Source organism: Mizuhopecten yessoensis, unplaced genomic scaffold, assembly GCF_002113885.1.
Source record: "Mizuhopecten yessoensis strain PY_sf001 unplaced genomic scaffold, ASM211388v2 scaffold7491, whole genome shotgun sequence".
NCBI lineage: Eukaryota > Metazoa > Mollusca > Bivalvia > Pectinida > Pectinidae > Mizuhopecten > Mizuhopecten yessoensis.
Window position 1 is genome coordinate 249,897 of NW_018407074.1, and position 23,728 is coordinate 273,624.

Genomic DNA, 23,728 nt, shown 5'->3' on the forward strand with positions numbered 1-23,728 from the left:
GGGGGCACGCGCTCCGTTATACAAAATTGAGTCTCCTTGGCCTAAGGATGCTCCAGACCAAATTTAGTCAAAATCTACTTGGCTGTTCAGGACTAGTAGCGTTTTAAAGGAAAAGTTGACGGACGGACGGACGACGGACGCTGTGGTATGGCATAAGCTCAACATGGTCCGAGGTAAAAACTTAACTTATACATGTTTATCATAGCGTAACCGAATGTTACATAACTGAAATGAACGTGACAGTGATAGGTCAGCCAAGGAAACACTTGTGGTAATGTGAAGGTCGGTGAACGATAACAGCGGGTTATACTGGAGAGCTACTTTGGACCTGCTGTTAATACTTTCAAGTGTGTATAGTTCAATGGCGGAATCTGAGGTACAGCGATACAAAGGCAAAGTGACAATTGTCACTGGAGGGTCCAAAGGCATCGGGAAGGGCTGTGTCGAGGTGTTTGGTAAGTACGTGGCCAGGTCCTAAGTTCGATGTCTCTCAGAGGTAAAATCCAGGTCGTACTCGTAGGCCTACAGTGTGCGGGTAGCGCCAAGCGCAGAAAATGCATCAGGGACGTTAGATTTACTCCCCAGCCTAGATATACATTACGGTGTGGGAGTCAGATGGACTCTCAAATCCATAATCTATACCTGATAATGCAGACGACGCTTTGCACTCATCGGTAAGTAGAGTAAAGTACGTAGCTCATACTTCTTTGTCCGGGTTCTCACGTTTACATCGCACTACATCGCTCGGATTGTGACTTGAACATGAAATAATACATATAAATGGATTGTACATATGTGGAAGCCCATAATACTAATTAAATCATTTAAGTTGAACGGTCTGACATTGTTTATTTCCTTGTTGATACTTGAGGAAACAGTCCCTCACCGACACCTGGTTTGTTTTATCAAAATTATATATTAGTATCTAGGATGGTACCGCATGTGGAGTCTCTGGTAAAATAACCACACGCAATAGCCAAAGGGGACAAACATGCATTGCACCATACATGCTTAACGCGTTATATATATACATAGATATATGTGTACCGTAACTCAATGATGAATAGACTAGGGGTCATCTGATCCCTATCAGCTATTATATCAAAGCAACATAGTACAAGCGTACGCCAGGCAGTACACAACACGATAAGCGTGTCGTCGCTCCAGATCCACTCCGATACTCCGACTGGAACTTAGAGTTGGTTGGTTGACGGGGTTTTCGCCTACATGATTCCACCCATGCGGGTTTCATCTCACTGACGGAAGTCGGTGTTCTGTCGGCGTGAGGCCTTCCCTCAGAGTCATACGTCTCTGCTTCCCCCAGGGGGTGAGGAGGAGTCGCCTATACTATGTCCTATCCTTATATTTTGATGAAATTTTGGGAGACGACTCCTTGGTCCGAAATGGTTGGTGGGTGTGTCGCGCCAGTCGCTGCAACTTTGTCTGTTGCTCCTTACTAGTGTTTTTAGGGCAAGTGAGCTTATGCCATGGCGCCTTAGGCCAAGGGGACTCAATTTTGTATAAATGATGGGTCTGGCCCCCCTGGGGGCTGAGGGGCGGGGCACAATAGGGGAAATATAGGTAAAACCTTTATAATCCTTCTTCTACCATAGGGATTAAGGGATTTTATCCTAATTTAGTCTGGAGCATCCTTAGGCAAAAGGGACTCAATTTTGTATAAGCATGCAGTGGGTGTGGTCTCCCAGGGGGCAGAAGGGCGGGGCCCAATAGGAGAAATAGAGGTAAAACCTTTAAAATCCTTCTTCGACCATCAGGATTATGGGATTTTATCCTTATTTAGTCTGGAGCATCCTTGGGTCAAGGGGACTCAATTTTGTATAATTGGTGGGTATGACCCCCTAAGTTGCATATAGGGGTGGGGCTCTGTTTGAAGTTTGTTCTCGCTATATCTCAAGTACTGGATGGATCTTTCTGAAATTTCATATGTACTTACAGCACCTACTTCATACCAATTATTTTAAACATATTCAGGTGAGCGATACAGGCCCTCTGGGCCTCTTGTTGTATCGTTGGAGGGAGGTCAAAAAACGGCCAAGAGGGCTTATAATAATGTATATAAAAAATAAAAAGGTATTTGTATATTTTAAAGGTGTAATTATTGTATATATTCATGTTCTTATAGGGAAGTATGTATATTATGTTTGTTATGTACCCCGGGTCTCAAACAACTGGTTTTGCCCGACAGTAGAGAAACGTCTCTGCTTCCATTAGGTACAGTTCTTTGTTTCTTTGTCAGGCTTGGCCGGAGTCTGAGATTATCCGTTAATTATCTATTAATAATAGATGTAACAAGTTTTCCTAAACATCGAACGAGGGTAATGCCTCTGTAATTATTAACATCGTTAGTATCACACTGGCACAATATTACCTTTAACCAAGTTTCTAGAAAATGACCAGATTTAAGTATATTATTGAATAAAATAACAAAACAGTGCATTAAAACCGTCTTACACTTAATCAACTATTGATTTAAAATGCTGTCCGGGCCACATGCCTTATTTGTACTTTATTTCTTTATTGTGTACTGTATCTCTTCTTCTGTTATATCTACATCTAATTCATCAAAAGTTACAGTAGAAAATCATTTACGTCAACATTATTTATAGGTTCACTTGTAGGTCATTTTTGAAAGCGTTGAGGGAAATCAAATTCACTCAAATCACTTTTCTTATTTTTCTTATTTTTTAGCTAGGCGTTAGCCGCCAGCTATTGGTATTACTTTAGGTAATGAGCTCAGATATTCATAAACGAGACATAACGTCACCTTCTAGTAATACTAAACAAACTGCAAATAAAATCCATTACCACGGACTCAAGTTCCCTCACACGTCATTGGATATCATGTTATTATTAGTTAGAACTAAGTATCCTTCTAAAACTTCGTATTTACTGTTGGAACTGTCGCTGGATTAACCCTTTACACGGAAATATTGTCCTGTGATTGGCTAAAATTGGTGACTTTTCCGTCCCTGTTTACAATTATATATTGCGTGGTCAGAGCTATGAAGCAGTCCTGTTCCAACTAACTGAGGAAAATCAAAAGTGCTAATCAGTAATAATATATCTGATTCACGCTTCACATGATTATAATGTTATCAAAATATTGCATATTCATTCATCGTTGAAATAACAAATCCTTACTAAAAAGTCTAAAAAAAAGAAACGACGGCCATGTTAGATCACGCGTGATGTTATCCGTTTCCTTATATGGCCTTCACGGCCAAATATAGTATTACTACTGATGCGGTCATGTTTACTACAATTTCCATATTTGGTCATGACACCCATATTTAGACGTCTGACCTATATCGGAAAGATTGACGAAGTTTCCAACATGGCTGTCAATTAGGATTTCGCTTGCACTTGTTACGTGAACTTGATAATTTAACGAAATATAAGGCGGAGTATAACTTACAATTATGTAGGAGATCAAAATAAAAAGTTCATATTACAAACCTGTTAATGGATACGGATCCTGTCAATTAATTCTAAAATCGCCTCCGTGTGATTCACCCCAGGCTTGCCTGACTAAAATGGGATCAACCGGCCGGGGCAGATGAGACCGGGAATCATGTTTGTACTAGCCACTGTCCTTCTCTAGTTCCATATTGGTATTCTAACCTGAAGGCTTTTTTTTACCTTCGCAGTATTATCATTTTGTTCTATTTTCATCATAAGATATGCTTTTGCATTTTTATATCGCCTTCTCGCTAATTACAGCTCAGCCAGAAACGCGCCGATAGGCCTACATTTTATATGTCTGTTGGTGTGATTTGTGTTTTTCGTTTATTGAAGTATTACCATATAACAGGACTCTTTTATTTCAATATACACAAAAACAACAACACCTTCGGAATGATTGAAACTTGAATAGTATATCTATAGACATATGATATAATGCTCGCATATTATCTTAATAAAATCCTGGTCATTAAGTCAACCATCACTAGCTGTGTATAACAGTTCAGGAGAACCTTATTTAGTAACGGTACTGGTACCTTTATATATGAGTACAATTTTTGTAATTCAAATGTAAATCTTACCGAAAATAAACAATGTAAACAGTTTAATGACGTATTACCTCAAAATGTCGTTTCAACTCCAAATTTCACCGATTTGTACACTAATGACCAGTCGTAAACTGAGATATAGACCATTGTCTTAGTTAATTTATAGCTTTCCCACTCCTGGTAAATTTAACACGTTATTTATCCTGCCTGGATCACAGGTACTAGCCTGGTCTGCCAATACATCCAAAATATCATAATCTGGAAGTATTGACATTGAAATGAGGCTAGTACCACAAGTACCTGTACTAGTTTGGCATCCTCGAAACTCCAGGGGATAAGATGGAGAAGTCGTGCAGCAATGTTTTCACAGAATTAAAAGTGGCAATAAAAAACACTGTGAAGTGTTATTGACTTGTAGCACAAATATATTATCGTTTAGATGTGCCTTCTTTAAAGTTGATAGAAAAAATACGTTCAAATCTAGAGTTATAAATTCCAGTTCTAGAGACAGAAATAACAAATCTACGAGATACGTTGAGCAGACGACATCATGAGTGAATATAGAGAAAGACGGTGCGAAACGACGTGAAATTTTAAAAGGAAATTAGTCACTTAACCCCAAATTGCAAAAAAAACTATAAAAAAAACCTTCGATATTGAAAAGAAAAGAACACGAGAAACACGTATTATTAATCACTTTTACCGTCTATCATCGATCTCTGAAAATTTTAGTATACAAAATGAATATGAGGTCTGCTATGATTAGGTATTACATATACTTGGCGTTAGAGACATCCGGTATGGGAAGCACTATTTAAACCTTTAAAATGTAAAGATCTGCCAACATCTCACTCTTCGATTTTTCACATAAAAATAGTCAGTCATATACTTTATTTCACATCAAAATATTTTGTTGTGATAACTGTATGAGTGACTGGGCTAAAATAACTCCAATACTGTATTACACCGTCCCTTTCCCTAAAAACTGCTGAAAGTGTCGTGCTAACAAGTCACAAAACGCATGTGTTCCGATTACATGTACTATGTCAAGCTGACAATACAGGAGTCCTGGTTAGCTTACATAAATATAACGCGATTTGTCTAACGAACTCCATGTAAAAAAATCATTTAATGTATAAAGCTTAATAGTAAGGCTTAAAACTTGAGATTCAAATAATGTGTTACATTGTATATAATCAAGGGCCTCGGTTAATATTCTGATGTGCTAAAGTTACCAATATGGAAATAATAGCTAGGAAGATTTAACGTGTTTTCAATTCCATTCTTTGTTTTATTTCAGTAAAACATGGATCCAAGGTTGTTTTTTGTGCAAGGGGAGGTAAGCAATATTCAACTAAAGTTTGACATTTTGAGGACAGAAGATACATTCCCCCCAACCAGAGGCGCAAGGTTATTAAAGGAAGAACCCTTATCTCACCTGATTCTTACACCCCCTCCCCAGTACCTCCAATATATAAGGGAATTATAGATATATTAAGATATGAATAAAATAATACAAATATTTTGTCTCTTATTTTTTCGCTTTACCTGCTGAATCATCATATATCGATGCCTCTACTTTGCTCCAATGTTTAGTTTGTGCCTTATTATAGAGAAAGAAGGCAAAGAACTGGAGGCCGAAATGAACAAGAGAGGTCCTGGAGAAACAATGTTCCTCACCTGTGATGTTTCCAAGGAAGCTGATATAAAGGTAATTATAATAATCATTTGTCGGTTTCAAATAAACCTTTTGTGTAAACATTTGTCAGTTACAAATACACAAATAGTGTTAACTGTAACTTTAATCATGAAATATTCTAAAGATGCCATTATGTTTCAATACAAAAAAGAATTGTACATTTTTAAACTGAAAACCTCTTTACAAGAACATTGGCAATTTTGTTGCCATGTAACAGTAATTCATCTGTAAATAATGTAAACCCTTTAGTTAACTTAACTTTAGTGTAAAGGAAAGTCAATTATAAACGTATAACTGTACGAAATAGTTTTCAGTTTTTCATAAATCATCGATGGTGGGTGAGATTTGAAACCTATAATTATTGAAAATGTGCGATATAATTTTAAAAAAATGGGGAAATATTAAAAACAATTGAGGCAATCATCAACCCTGAACAGAATACGTGTTTAAGTGCGGTATTATAACACTTTAAAGCACTTTAACATATTTTATTCTGACTAAAGGAATGCTTACATTTCCTCTGCTGTCAGGTCTTTTATATGAATAAAACGATATAAATGATAATGACATGTGATTTATGAGTATTAAGTCCATTGCCGATGATGTCACAGCTCTGTTAGAAATACACTGTACGTGTAAACATGTTGCAACATGCTGGTACACAAACCACCTCTAACTTTGCTGCCTTTGATGTTACCCCTCCCCAATATATATATATAACAGTCAAGGAACATCAGGTGGGGGACAGTGCCTTACTGGAAAGCTAGTTTGCCAGTGATTCGGTATAACCCTAGGACGCGCTTACTATTATAGTCACGTCGAACGTGGTCAGTGGTTGGATGGGTGCCTTCTCGCTCGTTTAGTTGTATGGATAAACTGTTTAACCAGCCAATGCATCCTTCTGGCTTGAGTTGTTACATCGATCTTCAAAATGTAATTTTGAAATTGTGTTATGCACCCACCATCCAGTTGTATGTGTATGATGGAAATGATCGTTTGCTCCAAAGACAATTGTCGATCGTTGTACATAAACCTGTTTATGAAATGAAGCAATCGATTATACTTGTACATATTGTATACGGCATTGTTATGTTTACACCCGGTCTGATAATTCATCTTGAGTAGCTAGCACAGTGCTCTCAAACCTGACTTCAAAGTTTCACTTTCGATACCGTGAAAAATATTAAGTGATCTTAATAGTTAGCTCATCATCGTTTCTATCTAACAGTAATACGACCCAAGGCACAGTGAACATGGTCATTAGTGATAATAATGTCAAATAAGTTTGTCGTGATGTATTCATTGTTTGATAAAGTTATCACCCCATGACCGAAACAGTCTGGAAACTACATCGAATGAGAATGTGTCACCATCTGGAATCTCACACTAAAAGTTAGAAATGGCCAAGAGGAGGGTAACACTATTTCTTCACTAAAATCATTTTTTTGTTAGGACAGATGATGGGACAAATAGTGTGTCAGTTATCATAGTATGTTGCATTGGTAAATGTCAATTGTGACGCATGACACTTCATAGTTTCAAAATCATAGGCCCCAAAAATCATGCCCACATTACGCAGGGAATCAAGTACACTGATGACCATTACCTAAGTGCAGTTTGCTTCCGACCTAGTTAAGAAAAACCCTCCGGTTGCAAGGAGAGCCATCCGAAAGTAATTCTGAGGAAGAGCAGTCAGTCACCATGGGACCCAACCATTAGTAATTCTGAGGAAGAGCAGTCAGTCACCAAGGAAGCCATCCGATAGTAATTCTGAGGAAGAGCAGTCAGTCACCATGGGCCCCAACCATAAGTAATTCTGAGGAAGAGCAGTCAGTCAATATGGGACCCAACCATAAGTAATTCTGAGGAAGAACCCTCAGTCACCATGGGACCCAACCATAAGTAATTCTGTGGAAGAACACTCAGTCACCATGGGACCCAACCATAAGTAATTCTGAGGAAGACCACTCAGTCACCATGGGACCCAACCATAAGTAATTCTGAGGGAGAGCAGTCAGTCACCATGGGACCCAACCATAAGAAATTCTGAGGAAGAGCAGTCAGTCAATATGGGACCCAACCATAAGTAATTCTGAGGAAGGGCAGTCAGTCGCCATGGGACCCAACCATAAGTAATTCTGAGGAAGACCACTCAGTCACCATGGGACCCAACCATAAGTAATTCTGAGGAAGAACACTCAGTCACCATGGGTCCCAACCATAAGTAATTCTGAGGAAGAACACTCAGTCCCCATGGGACCCAACCATAAGTAATTCTGAGGAAGAGCAGTCAGTCAATATGGGACCCAACCATAAGTAATTCTGAGGAAGAGCAGTCAGTCAATATGGGCCCCAACCATAAGTAATTCTGAGGAAGAGCAGTCAGTCAATATGGGACCCAACCATAAGTAATTCTGAGGAAGAACCCTCAGTCACCATGGGACCCAACCATAAGTAATTCTGTGGAAGAACACTCAGTCACCATGGGACCCAACCATAAGTAATTCTGAGGGAGAGCAGTCAGTCACCATGGGACCCAACCATAAGTAGTTCTGAGGAAGAGCAGTCAGTCACCATGGGACCCAACCATAAGTAATTCTGAGGAAGAGCAGTCAGTCAATATGGGACCCAACCATAAGTAATTCTGAGGAAGAGCAGTCAGTCACCATGGGACCCAACCATAAGTAATTCTGAGGAAGAGCATTCAGTCACTATCGAAGCCGTACGATGGTAATTATAAACAAGAACACTTCGTCACTATTGAAGCCATTCGAGAGTAATTCTGAGGAACATCAATCAGTCACCATGGAAGCCATACGATGGTTATTCTACAGAAGAACACTTAGTTACTATTGAAGCCGTACTAAAGTTATTCTGAGGAAGATCATCAGTCAGGATCCATCCTTTGACGTTACTAACAGCCTCATACCTCCTTGCATCATTATTGATAATGATGTTATAGATAATATGATTACATACGTTGAATCCCCTAAACCGCGCGTGTTATTGATATGTTACCATAATGCATTGACCCTGATTCTGTCATGTGTTCAAGAATCAAGTCTCAACTCAATACTTATTTTGTGAGTTGAATGAGGTATTCTTCCCTCAGTTTTTGGAATAAGAAGGTGCAATAGGTCCTCCTTAATCAAGGTCAAAATAGACCCAGTTCAATACCCTTACGTTTCATGAATGATTTTAGTTTAGACGTCAGTAACATATCGCCGTAGATTTCGAGCAATTACGGTGCTTGAAATTAGCCTGAAATATGATAGCATTTTGTAAAGGCATGCTCTACGGACTTGTCTCTGTCAGTTTTGCGCAGGACCTCGTAGACACCGGTATGTTACTTCATGGGTGTATAACAATTAAAGTATAATTTGATTTGAAACTAACCAGTACTCCTATTTTGTAAATTCATAATTTAGGACTGTTAACGCTCCTGTCCCCCTGCTTAATTAAACAGTAGCTATTTGGATTTCCAACTATTTGGTCCCTAGCACCACCGATGAGTCCTAGAAGGACGTAACAGCTGTGTGATGTAGTGTAATTCAGTTTTGGCATATTGTATCTATTACTAAATGTTTAAGGTGTAATCACATGTTTGTTAGGATGTTCCAGTGTTTTACTTGTGGTTTACTTTTGTTTGACAGAATGTGGTGGCCAAAACAGTGGAGAAGTACGGAAGGATCGATTGTCTCATCAACAATGCAGGGCAACGTAGGTCTAACATACCCACACACACGCGCGCACCCACGCAAATAGTAGGGGTAACATACACACTACACACACACACGCTCACGATCACGCAAAATGTAGGTGTAGCAGATACACACTCAGACGCTCACATCCACGCAAAATGTAGATGAAACATACACACTCACACGCTCACGATCACGCAAAATGTAGGTGTAGCAGATACACACTCACACGCTCACATCCACGCAAAATGTAGATGTAACATACACACTCACACGCTCACATCCACACAAAATGTAGATGTAACATACACACTCACACGCTCACGATCACGCAAACTGAAGGTGTAGCAGATACACACTCACACGCTCACATCCACGCAAACTGAAGGTGTAACATACACACTAACATGCTCACGATCACGCAAAATGTAGGTGTAGCATATACACATTCATGCAAAATGTAGATGTAACATATACACACTCATGCGCGCATTCACGCAAAATGTAGATGAAACATAAACACACTCATGCGCGCATTCACGCAAATTGTAGATGTAACATATACACACTTATGTGCGCATTCACGCAAAATGTAGATGTAACATATACACACTCATGCGCTCATTCACGCAAAATGTAGATGTAAAATATACACACTCATGCGCGCATTCACGCAAATTGTAGATGTAACATATACACACTCATGTGAGCATTCACGCAAAATGTAGATGTAACATATACACACTCATGCGCGCATTCACGCAAAATGAAGATGTAACACATACACACTCATGCGCGCATTCACGCAAAATGTAGATGTAACATATACACACTCATGCGCTCATTCACGCAAAATGAAGATGTAACATATACACACTCATGCGCGCATTCACGCAAAATGTAGATGTAACATATACACACTCATGCGCGCATTCACACAAAATGTAGGTATAACGCAGAGAACAAACAACGCAGTACAAATAGGTATGGCACACTTCCGCGCATATGTTAACCAATGTAGGCAAACACAAAACCGAACCGTGAAATATATATCTGACACCAACGAATCAACACCGTGCACTTTGTCTGACATGAAAACAACATTTGGCAATGTATGTGTTACATGTAAATAACACCGCGCAATGTGTGTGTGTGACATGAAAACAACAGCGGGCAATGTATGTGCTACATGTAAACAACACCGGGCAATGTGTGTCTGACATGTCGATTCATAGAAATATCCATTGATGATCCTCTGTGTCATGTTTCTCCTGTAAAATGCAGTTCCATTGATGATCCTCTATGTCATGTTTGTTTCTACTACAGATCCCCACACACCTCCATTGATGATCCTCTATGTTATGTTTGTTTCTACTACAGATCCCCTCCACCTCCATTGATGATCCTCTATGTCATGTTTGTTTCTACTAAAGATCCCCTCACACCTCCATTGATGATCCTCTATGTCATGTTTGTTTCTACTACAGATCCCACACAAACCTCAATTGATGATCCTCTATGTCATGTTTGTTTCTACTAAAGATCCCCTCACACCTCAATTGATGATCCTCTATGTTATGTTTGTTTCTACTACAGATCCCCTCCACCTCCATTGATGATCCTCTATGTCATGTTTGTTTCTACTAAAGATCCCCCCACACCTCCATTGATGATCCTGTATGTCATGTTTGTTTCTACTACAGATCCCCTCACACCTCCATTGATGATCCTGTATGTCATGTTTGTTTCTACTACAGATCCCCCACACACTTCCATTGATGATCCTCTATGTCATGTTTGTTTCTACTACAGATTCCCCACACACTTTCATTGATGATTCTTTATGTCATGTTTGTTTCTACTACAGATCCCCCCCACACCTCCATTGATGATCCTTTATGTCATGTTTGTTTCTACTACAGATCCCCCTCACACCTCCATTGATGATCTTTTATGTCATGTTTGTTTCTACTACAGATCCCCCACACACCGCCATTGATGATCCTCTATGTCATGTTTGTTTCTACTACAGATCCCTCTCACACCTCCATTGATGATCCTTTATGTCATGTTTGTTTCTACTACAGATCCCCCACACACCTCCATTGATGATCCTCTTTGTCATGTTTGTTTCTACTACAGATCCCCCACACACCGCCATTGATGATCCTCTATGTCATGTTTGTTTCTACTGCAGATCCCCCTCACACCTCCATTGATGATATATCAGCGGATGATTTCCGCCGCCTACTAGATGTGAATATTGTCAGCATTTTCCTGTTCTCCAAGGTAACTACAACTTCATATCTTCTATACCACGTGATTGTGATGGAAATAGCTATTTTTAATAGTTATTGAACATTAAGTTATCGGCCAGGTATTATTTTAAATATATATTCCAACAACAACAAATAAGTTTTTGCCCAACGTGATTCATTGTCCATGCAAATTTGTTTACTCAAAATGTTACATTAAATATGACAATTAATCCGTTTGTACGTCAACAATTACTTCGACTTATATATGTTCTCCTGTCGTAAACCACTAGACCAACAGAGGTTTGTCTGCACACTCGTTGCTACCCTATGTGATGTTTATGGTATGCATTGTATGGTTCTCAGTTTGCGTTGCCACATCTGAGGAAAACCAAGGGCAACATCATCAACGCATCAAGTCTAGTTGGTCAGATAGGTCAGCCAGGGGCCACAACCTACGTCTCTACAAAGGTCAGTTGTTACGCAAATTCAACTTACGTTAATCACCTACTGTTGGTATATGTATCAAAGGTTAGTATATTGATACAAAGATATGATACATGGTATCAATTAAGATTCGTGGCCTTTATCAAAAGATTTCGATTTCATATCGTACCATGACCTACATTTTAATATGTGTATACAAAGTTCACTAATATTTCTCACCAAAGACTTTGGCGTTTATCTATGCAGTACAAAGATTAGAATTATGTCAACAGGTCGTGATCTATATCTACAATGCTTTGGTAGTCAGGATATAATGTGCTAAATTGTTAACGTATGCCGAACTATTATTTTATTTGCAATTGACAACGAAAGAGGATCTACAAATATACATTTATTTACAATATACAATATCTATAGAAGCATACTCTTTCACACTCACTTATAACTCTCATACAATTCTACATTGGAAATATATAAATTATTATGATTTAATTACATCTATAAATAGATAAATATATAATGTCTTCGGTATATATAGCCCGATGCCCGAGGAATGTGATGATGAAATAATCGTTACCTTAAATTGAAAGAGAACAATACTCCAACTTTACATACGAGACTTCTCTTTTTATAGATCTAACATTATCATTGTGTGTTTGATGACGTGTTTGGAACGGGATATAAAGCACCATTTGGTGCAGAAAGTCTTTTCTTCTCGGTTTTTCTTGTTAGCTTGTTCATTTCAACGTAAAATTCAGATCTTGTTCCTGTTAATGTGATTCTGTCAATCTCTTAGTTTGCAATTCATGCACGGCATATTTAGCATAGAGTTTCAAGTGGAAGATAGACTTTTCATTTGAAGGACGGTAAATCACAATTATATTGGTGAAGCACATGTTTATAAACACGTTGTGTAACCGCATGGTAATCATCAAGGAACGTCTTTCGATTCCCTCACTAGGTTCTTGCTGTAGACGATTAAAATGACGTATAATAATAATCATTATTACAGGGTGCAATCACTTCCTTCACCAAGGCACTGGCTGTTGACGAGGCCGTACACGGGGTGCGCGTGAATGTGTGAGTATACAAAAATATGATCAGTCACTTACATTTTAGTTCAATCAAATGTTTCCAATATAGTATATGTACTTACAGTACCAACTCAATATGTAGGCTCTGAGTTAGACTTGCGTTGAATGACTGTTTACTGTTTTCGTATCACAGGTTTTCTCCGGGTAACGTTTGGACCCCCATGTGGGAAAACGAAGCCAACTCGCGCCCCGATCCCGAGGCTTGCAGGCAGGCTGGGGCAGATGCACAGGTAACGCTGAGTTGACTTATTAAATACTTTTACAGACAAGAGCATACAGCTCATAAATTAAATACGTATCTGTGTCTGGTCTCATAAAAGTAAAAAGCAAGATAAATGCAACACTACCAAATTCTTTAAAAACCGTATATTTACACGATTTTCCTCAATTTTTCCCCACATGGAACACCCTCCAACCTTGTTTTTATTGTCCTCCAACCTTGTTCTCACATCTGATAGGCCATTATTTTCAACCCCTGTCCCTATCGCTCTTATTCTCCTTTAATACTTGTTTTCATTAACAATCCTTTTTTCACATCTGATTGTCGTGCTAATTGACCTGCTAATTGTCATGCTAATTGACTTGTTCTTGTAACCCTTGCTTCTAAATCATTTCTACATTGTTCTTCATATTATTTGACATTTAACTTTACTTTCATCGATCTCCAACACTGATCTTATGGCCGTATGGCTTTGCTTTTTTGTCGCTGTTTTCCCCTCCGCCAGTACCGAGGCATATAGTGTCGCTCATCACCCTGACCATATATAATGCATATGACTATAGGTTCCAACTAAATATTACGACACTTCCGCTGGTATTCCTGAAATCAACCCCTGTAGCCATTCAAATGTCGAGACCATACATTCACAGTCAATGTCACGGATTATTTCCATTATGAAGGAAAATTAGACAAATGGTTTTTTTCACAGCTAGGCTAAAGATTATTTACATTGTGATGAAAAAAAAAAGATTTGTCCACACATTCCTGACTTTCAGCGGATTTCATAAAACTCACTCCATGTTTCTTAACACCATAGCGCCTCCCCTTGGTTGTACATGCATACTCAACTTCCACCACAGACACACTCAAAAAATGTGATATGTACACCACACCAACATGCTATCATAATGATGTCGACGGGCGTATTATGTAACGTTTGTGGTATCCATGTTTCTTTTGACCTTCACCCTTGTGTTACAGCTGGTGGGACGATATGGTACACTGGAGGAGAGTGGCCTTCTATGTCTCTACCTCGCAGCCGACGCCACCTTCTGTACTGGTATAGACGTGAACCTGTCAGGCGGGGCGGAGCTCGACTACGGCTACAAAAACAAAATGAAAACATCTAAGAAAGACACGTGATTTTACCAACAACGTTTATTATAATACCATTCGTTATTAAACTATATCGTAGGTCATTCAATTGGGTTAACTTATACTGTGTGAACATGCCTATACTAAATAGAGTAAATATACTTCTACTGTTTATTGTCAACATCTTGTCAAACTATATACTGTGAATATCTCTTAAAACATGCATTTACTGAACGCCGTTAAGATGTTGTCGATGTAAACTGTACTTTGTAGTGTCGATATGCCTAAAATACTGTATTCCGTCTTTTCGTATTGCAGTGTTATCTGCTCTTGTGAGCAGGTATTGATTGTTACGTCATTAGTTTGTGTGAGAAAATAACGTCGTTTTCTCAAAAAATGTTGACGTTACTCTCTCAAACAAGTAATGAACACTCAATACCTGCTATCTAGAGCAGATAACTCTGCAATACGAAAAGACGGAATACTGTAAACACGCACCATCCTTTATACTGTCAACAAAATTATACTTATCACTACAAACATATTGATGTGGTTTGCTATAACATATAGGCCTACTCAATGGAGAATAAAGGATACTAAATATGTCAAGGGAGGTTTGTTATTTTTATTTTGACTACATGTTTAGGCCCGATGTGGGTTGCTTTGAGGACAAACTAACAATGTTGCTAAGACCTGAACTAATAGATGTGTTGTAATGATTACATTGAAGTGGGTTTACATTGCTCGTTAATCATCTTCGCGAAGATGCTCGTTAATTACAATGTGACGTCACTCTAAAATTATCACTCAAGGTAGCAAATTACAACATCGTGCGTGTTTTGAAGCGGTGTCCCCAACATCGCGCGTAACTTCATTGCCATTTCGTCCAGATCTTATGTGTTCAAAAACAAATGCAGAAATACAGCGTAAAGGGAAAAGATAAGTTTAAGTTACAAATTTACAGCTTTGGATACACACACAGATACACAGATTTTATTCTGACTTAAGGAATGTTTACGTTTCCTCTGCTGTCAACTCTATTGTAAAAATAAAAGTTAGTCGATATTAATGATAATAGCATGAATAATTTTGCAATATACAACCAGATAATTAGTGCTTAAACTAATATAACCATGTAAAACACGTCAGAATGAATTGCAGCTACAAGGCTAAGGCCCACCATATATATATAAACTATGAAACAACAATTATGAAACAAGTTATTTCAACTTATATCAATCACTCTGTTTGGCCAAAGGTTAGCGCGCGGGTGGGGGTCTAACTGTGTGAAGAAACCAGAGTACCCGGAGAAAACCCACATGGACGGGCAGGTGACTCCATACCTTTTCACGTCCGATCGGGGAATCGAACCCCGGCCGCCTTGGTGAAAAGCAAGTGCGCTATCCACTGCACCACCCGATAACCCAACTACCACCCGACTCACGACCCACCTCGGGGAGTGACAGTCAACCAGCAAAGTCAATCACCCTGTTACGTAAAGTTATCACCAGAAATACGAAAATACAAACACCTATTTAGTTTAGAGTATCAATACAGATACATGAATAGAGCGCTACATGAAATAAATTGGGAAATACTAATAAATACTCTTGACTCGAATGAGTTTAATAAATTATTAACAGATTCTATTAATAATCAAATAGAAGAATGTAAACCATCGAAAATCATAACTGTTCGCCCTAATGATAAACCTTGGATGAGGAATATTATTATAAGGCAAAAAATTAGACGGAGAAATAGATTGCATAAAAAAGCTGTAAATAACAACACTGCAACTAATTGGGAAAATTTCAGAAAGGCTAGAAATGAAGTAGTAGACCTTGTTAGAGAAGCTAAAAACACTTATTACGAAAAATTACAACAATCTCTTAGTGACCAATCTGTGCCTCCTTATAAGTGGTGGAAAATTGCTAGATCTGTAATGAATTCAAATAATGTATCAAATTGTCTTCCTCCTCTTTCTGAAAATAATAACCCAATACATCATCCATTTGAAAAAGCAGAATGTCTAAATAACTACTTCAGCTCAATATCAACTTCTTCTGAAAAACTTGACCCCCTTGCCCCACATGAAAATACTTTTCCCTTCCTTCTAGACAATATCATTATATCTGAAGAGGACATTAAAGATCAACTGTGTTTACTTAATGATAAAAAAAAACTCCTGGCCCAGATGGCATGATACCCAAGATAATAAAGAAATTAGCACCTTCTCTAATATGTCCTCTAGCTTTACTTTGTAATAAGACTATTGAATCTGGTATTATACCTCTTTCTTGGAAAACAGCCAATATTAATGCAATATACAAAGGTAAGGGTGCTCAAAATGATGTCTCTAACTATAGGCCAATATCTATTACATCATGTTTTAGCAAAATTGTTGGAAAAGTTATTTTTAAATATACGTTTAATTATATGAAAGAATGTGATATCATAACGAAACACCAATCAGGTTTCTTACCAAGAGACTCGACTGTAAACCAGTTATTATCTATATATGACACTATTGTAAATAACTTGGATCAAAATAATGAAATCATTTCATTTCATAGTTACATGAATATTCTATAGTGCTTTATTAAATAAATTTTAAGAGAATCAAATCCAATAATATATAATTATAACTACATTTTCCTATATGAATCCATATCATATTCTGAAATTTTACAAAATGTTTATTTCTTGGCAACTTATCCTATATATCCAGTGGGTGGATGGCCAATGTGTTTATACACAGGGACTTTTGGGTATCCCTTGGATTTTATGTAGGATGGGTTGTCAATAAATATACATGATTTACTTAATTGTTAATATCTAAAACATAAACAGAAAATGATTAAACAAAAGTTGTTAAATGTTCATTTCACAAGCTAAATTGGAGTTATCTCCCCTGTACCGTTTAATTGGATTGGTATTACAGAATATATGTAATGTTTGTAAATAAGTTTGGAAAGGACTTAAATAGGTCTAGCCTGATGTCCAATCCAATTGACATATATAAAGTCAATAAAATCTGATGAAATGAAATGAATACAGATAGCCAAACAAAATAAACATGTGTATGGTACTGTACATATGGCTGTTTGATCCATAAAGGGTGCATTGGTGGTTCTAAAGGTCAAAGGTCGATTTTAGAATCCATGATCTAATGTGTTCCGAAACACATGCAGTTCTAAATACAGGAAGTCGTGAAAAGTACTTTCACTTTAGCTCTTATTGTGACTGAAAATTACCACGCACTCTTTATATATGTTATCCTGAAAAATTAAAAAAAAAAAAATACCACCATGGCCTTAATCTTTTATTGATCACAAACAGATATACATTACATAATTATACACAATACAATGTTATAGAACAAAAACATAAAAAAATATCTATCAAAACAAAACAATCATCACAGATGCAGGAGAAAATTTCAAAGAAAGGAATAAAAAGACCCATTAAAAGTATTTAAGTGTATGCAATTGTCTTAATTTTAACCACTGAGCCACCGCGGCCCCGATCATTATTTGGGACCAATCCGTAACCAAAATGCATAACTTTTTGTTACCAATCCATAACATTTTCCGTCAAAATTGCATGAAAATGAAAACCAATCCGTAACGTAAACAAAATGGTTTTCCTTCATTATTCTAATTAACCTAGGGTTGTAAGCATAAACATCATATTACGTAAAAGCGGATGTTAAACGAGATTGTCTCTGTCAATAAAGATAAACATGAGACTGTTTAAGTAATTCAATATGAGCAAAAACTCACGGCGAACCACGCTTCGATACCGAGTTTAACAGTTTGCCAAACTTTGTGAAGGATTCACAGTTCTTTAATCAGCTGCAAACAAATCCTGTAATATAAATTTCGAGTATTTTTTAGTTAGACTTGTTACTTGTCTCGGTTAGAGTATACTTATGAATAAGTGATATTGTAGCTTAAAGTGACAACCTACCTTCTGTGACGATCTCGGTCCGCCATCTTGAAAAGACCAATCTGTAACAGGTACACGACAGTGTTAATGTACGAATTCGGTTTGCCTGACCTCCTGAAAGAAAGATCCATTCAGAACGGCACGTGACGAAGCCAAAGCCTTGACCTTATGCACACTTACCTTACAAACTGGCTGAATCTGATCGTTAGAACTATCACAGGCAACTTGATAACCTGACAGGAACACCTGTAAACAGACCGAGACTGTTTGATGGGCAAAATTTGTTGATATCGAGAACACACCCACACACCCACACACACACCCACACACACATATCAACTACATACAAAGCACATATCTGCTCTTCAAGGCCCACAAATGAAGCAAGAAATTGAATCTTAAAGGGTTCGGACAACCCAGGAACCTAGTTCTTAGCCATACATGTTGGATAAGTTGCAGTTTGCAGTATAATTCCTTGATCAACAAATACAGGAGGGATAAGAAGATAAAAGTACGAATCTCACTCCGTCTACGTTCTAAAACCAAAATAAGGAGGGAAACCATCTTAATGGTGAAACACTTCAAGGAGGAAGACCACATAAGCTCATAGAGTCCCTGGATCTACGATCTAAGCACTAGAGCCAGGTTCTACTTGGAACAAGATTACTAACCAAAGGGATGTCCAAGCCAAAACCCCTAATCAAGCCAGAAAGAAAAGAGGCTATGCCCACATTATGTCTCACAGTATGTCTCCTAAAACACTGGCTATTGCAGTGCGATAGCCAACAATAGTACCAGGAGTAAAGTCATGTAACAAGCACAACAGGAAGCCGGGGATCATATGGACAACTGCTTGTCCGAATCAATTTACCTATCGACACATCAATAATAAATAATAATATACAACATTTATATAGCGCCCTATATAATTTGTAAAATTTCTCTAATGCGCTTTACAACATATGGATAATAGTAATGGTTATAATTGTGAAAACAAACAACAAAGGCTTGCAATCACTTTCATACATTTAACAAGCAATGAGCACATAATTGAACAAATAAAAGGGGGGTATTTACATGACGTCTTTGCAAAGATTCTAAAATGCAGACGTGAAGAGGTGAGTTTTTATGTCCCTCTTAAACTTGGCCAGGGTATTTGACTTCCTTATAGCAGATGGTAAGCTATTCCACAACGTAGCCGAAACCCTACCGAAGCAGCTGTTTCCGTAGGTCACAGTTCGAGATTTTGGGACACACAACAAAGCTTCTGACTCCGACCGCAGTGATCTTGACGGCTGATACAGGGTAACAAGCTCTTGTAGATACTGAAGAGCTATTCCATTCAGTGCCTTGTAAGTGTACACCATAATTTTGTACTGCGACCTGTATCGTACATGTAACCAGTGCAACGAATAAAGCGCAGACACATGCCCATGGTGATTTGTAGAGAACATACCAGGAATACCTGATCGACCTGAAAAGCCTGTCTGAGTAAGGCTTCCCGAGATAGCCTTTCACGCGGGAGGGTGGAGGCTTTCTGGGCGTGAGTGCATCGTCTTGAACCGAGGCTGCCAAATGAAATTCCATCTCGGTGCCTGGGCCATTGGCTACACCACCAGAGAATACGACAGCACTGTAAACCAAGGCTGCCTTAGCTACAGAGGTGCAACCAGAAGGAGGGAGCAAGAATACTCCTAAAACTTCTGAAGGACCTGCCTACTTTGTTGAACGCATAGAATGCATACTGAGCATGTACTACCCGTGCCTTCAGATGTGGGACCGGATAGACAAGGGTTGGCAGTGACGAACAATCATATGTGAGGCCTGTCCCACATCTGACAAATCCCCCTGGGAATCCGCAGGATTCAGCTGCCATAACTAGCAAGCATGTATTCGTATATTAAAAGACATTAAAAAAACTGCAAACATCTGTCGGGTCTCGTATTGAAGAGAAGACGACTTTCTGAATCAAATAGGTAATGCTGAGTCAGTGTGTTGTTTTCTACATACCTTTTCATTGTTATGTTCAAAAAACTTATTTGTTTTGCAGGTTTATGATTGTCTGATTGTTGGGGATTCAATGTCCTCGTAGCAGTCAGGGTTATACGGAGACATTGTTCATTGGGAGGCACGTTCGAAAAGAAAAATTCGAGAAATGAGAAAAGAACAGAGGTAGATCTTAAGTCTCTTAGCAGAAGACCCTCGGTTCTGCGGGAAGGAAGGGACACATTAGTCACATCTTTTACCATGTAATGGGTTAGTTTCCCGAGCCGCAGCTATCTTTTATAACTTTTAGTATTTACTCTTCATATTATTTGACTATGAAGATTTACTTTACATTGATTTCAACTATGATAGAGATAAAATTAAAAATGTGCTGACTCAGCAAACGTGTCACCCAGTATGTTTGTGTGTATCATACTGATCATACTGGTTTAAAGAAATACAAAGGGTATGTTGAAAGTTTAATTCCACCTGTCAAAGGAAGGTTGATATGCAGTGAGTCCGAAATGACTACCTTTTTATTTAATTTATTTTTTCCTATCCGCCCCATCAAAAATGTTGTGACAATGTATATAAATCAGCCTAGTCTGGCTAGATAAAAGTGAACTCCCTATAAAAGTATATATCTACCAAACCGTTGGTGCATTTAATTAATTAAGTTGATTACAAGAACCAATACATGCGTGGAAGCCAGTTGGCATACAGCCGTGGTATAATCGCTTTACCTTCAAGGGGAATAACTCTTATAGACTTACGACTTTATCTTCCATAATAAAACACCAACACTTGGTCGATATTGAAATCTAGGGAGAGAGATGTTAGGCGTGGAAAGGAGAAGGTGGGTGTGAAGAAACAAAACAATGAACAACCAGTGTAGTGAGGTGCCAGGTAGGCAAGTTTGAGAGAACGAAATAAACCGTTCAAAGTATTTGATGTAACCATACGAGGCTGTGAGGTTTGATTGACCAAACTCTTAAAAAATATTGAGTCTACTTTGAAAATTATATTTAAATAAAGCGAGACGGGGAAGTATGTGCTTCAAATGGTCAAAGGTCTAATACTTTTCAACTTTGGTCGTTTGATATTGGCATGAGTGTGAATATCTGTGTCATGTAAAACAGAAAAGGGACTCAAGACCTCATTAAGAACGTTCTTAAAGTGTGTATTAATAAAACAACAATAAAATGCTGATCTAAATTGCGAGATTTGTTTACAGTAGAACAATGCTATGTTGTCAATCAAATAAAAATGTAAGTAAATACAAGTGTTTCATTCTGACAGCAGCTTAATATACCATGCCAAACTGTATCGAATTATTTCAATATATGACAGAAGATAAAGGGCTGTCTACTTTGTACATTTGATTTTATACTACATTATGATCTACATCGAGAGGTCTTTATACGAGTTCCCACGATTTCTAACAACCCAAACACTGCTTACGTACGCATCAAATACACTGCTTTAATATTGATCGAACCATGTTTTTTTTAATACATTCAAAATCTGTAACTTTATGTTTTCGCGATATTTTTCTAATGTTCCATTGAATTCAAAAGGACCCCAAGATAATTAAATTTGCCTACGGTTTCCAGTTTACAACCTTTATAATACCAAATCTTAATGTTATTTAGTGTATCCAAATTGTTGCCAACTAACCAATATATACACGTAGTGAAAACGGGAATGTTCCCTTGAAATAATTAGTTAATGAACAATTTTGTAGTATACACAGATTGATAAATCGTACTCATTTTACCGCCGATTTTTCGTTTTCATTTGTTTTAAATTACCAATAATTACATGGGCGGATCGGAGGGGTGAGGATTCCGGGGGGTACGGTCACCCTCCTGCCTTTTTGCCACTGAATAATTTTTTTGTCAATCTTAAACATCAACATTTTAACTGGATTTTTTTTGTGTTTTTTACAACAAAAGAGAAGGTTTTTTAAGTATTCTTAAAACACAGTAACTAATTTTAAAAAAAAACCCACAAAGCTTCTAAATTTATAAAATCGGATTAAATTATGATGCTAATTTACACCTGACAGACGTTTACTTTTACTATTTTCTCGGTCGGGATGTAGGAGTGGAGGATGCTACCGGAACTAGAAGGGCTCCGAGCCATCAATCTCGCAGGAAATTTGGACACTCTACCTTTTTGGTGGAAATGCTGATAAATATCTTTACTATCCTACCAGCAAAGTAAAATACACAATTTAATGTTAAAGTACCATTCTAAACATTAATTTATAACCATGTGCCAATTTGTGCAACGTGAGGGTTGCTTAAATCAGAGACGTATATAACGTATGTATTATACGTCTCTGCTAAAATGGAACTTTTCTTAAAAAAAACTATCAATATTCCTGGAGTACCAGTGTATCCAAAATGGAAAAATTCAGGATATTATTTAATTTTTGAAAATGATTAATAACGTTTAAAACAAAATTCCACATTTCAAGAAAGATTTGACATTTTCTGATAAAATTAAGTTTTTTTTTTTCTTTCAAATCTTCATTTGAACAAATATTATTCTTGTTGAGAAATGTGATACCACGGAATTAGAATCTAAGTCCGTGGTGATACTAAATTGATTTTTTTTTTCAGTTTTTGTGAATTTTTCAATTTAGTGTAAGCAGACGAAGTTTGTCCCTATTGTTTAAAACAAAATATATGAATTTTGACTAAGAGTATAACCAGGGATGTGTATAACCCATCAAGTTATAATGCAAGATAGCATGTTCCGTTTGGGGTAACGTTACCACCGATATTGACTTTGTGATAGCTTGATGACATAAGCTAGTTGACTTTTTTCGCAATTTGACAGCTTCTTAAAATTTCGCTCTCAGCACGTATATGATTGTACGTACCTAATATTATATACATATTCTCTACGGTACTGAACCAGGTGGCCAACTGAAAAAAACGTTTTATTTCAATTTAAAGAAAACCCGCCGCGTCCCCCAATTCTCAGCGCAATACATACTATTGTTATGCCAAATATTTATCAGGGGGAGGGAACCGGAACAGCGAAAGGTATTTTCCCAAGTTTTTCGAACATGGCGGCGAACCTCCCTCGGGAAAGACTACCTGCACACCTGAGTTACGGTGTTACGAGGGACGGGAGGGTATTTTTTATTGAGTAAGTACACATGTGTCATATATATCATTTTCTTACCTGTGTGTTAATGATGGGCCGATTGGATAAGCGTCCATGTTTATTTGGTATGAG

The 23,728-nt window shown here is 37.8% G+C and overlaps 2 protein-coding genes across 11 annotated transcripts in view; both read left to right on the top strand.

Annotated features, from left to right (window-relative positions):
- Positions 1–212: 212 nt before the first annotated feature.
- On the top strand, positions 213–15,151 carry LOC110453722 (17-beta-hydroxysteroid dehydrogenase 14-like). The gene is made up of 9 exons (XM_021502809.1): positions 213–455; positions 5,332–5,370; positions 5,645–5,742; positions 9,384–9,450; positions 11,629–11,720; positions 12,053–12,157; positions 13,146–13,213; positions 13,361–13,457; positions 14,429–15,151. The coding sequence occupies exons 1-9, from the start codon at positions 362–364 to the stop codon at positions 14,588–14,590; spliced, it is 822 nt and encodes a 273-aa protein (XP_021358484.1). The 5' UTR covers positions 213–361; the 3' UTR covers positions 14,591–15,151.
- An 8,363-nt stretch (positions 15,152–23,514) lies between these two features.
- The window catches only part of LOC110453702, an 82,090-nt gene continuing 81,876 nt past the window's right edge, over positions 23,515–23,728 (top strand). For all 10 annotated transcript variants that reach the window (XM_021502770.1, XM_021502778.1, XM_021502771.1 and 7 more), the window contains exon 1: positions 23,515–23,638. In XM_021502770.1, the coding sequence (XP_021358445.1) occupies positions 23,556–23,638 (83 nt within the window). In that variant the 5' untranslated portion in view covers positions 23,515–23,555. The remainder of the gene's footprint in view (positions 23,639–23,728) is intronic.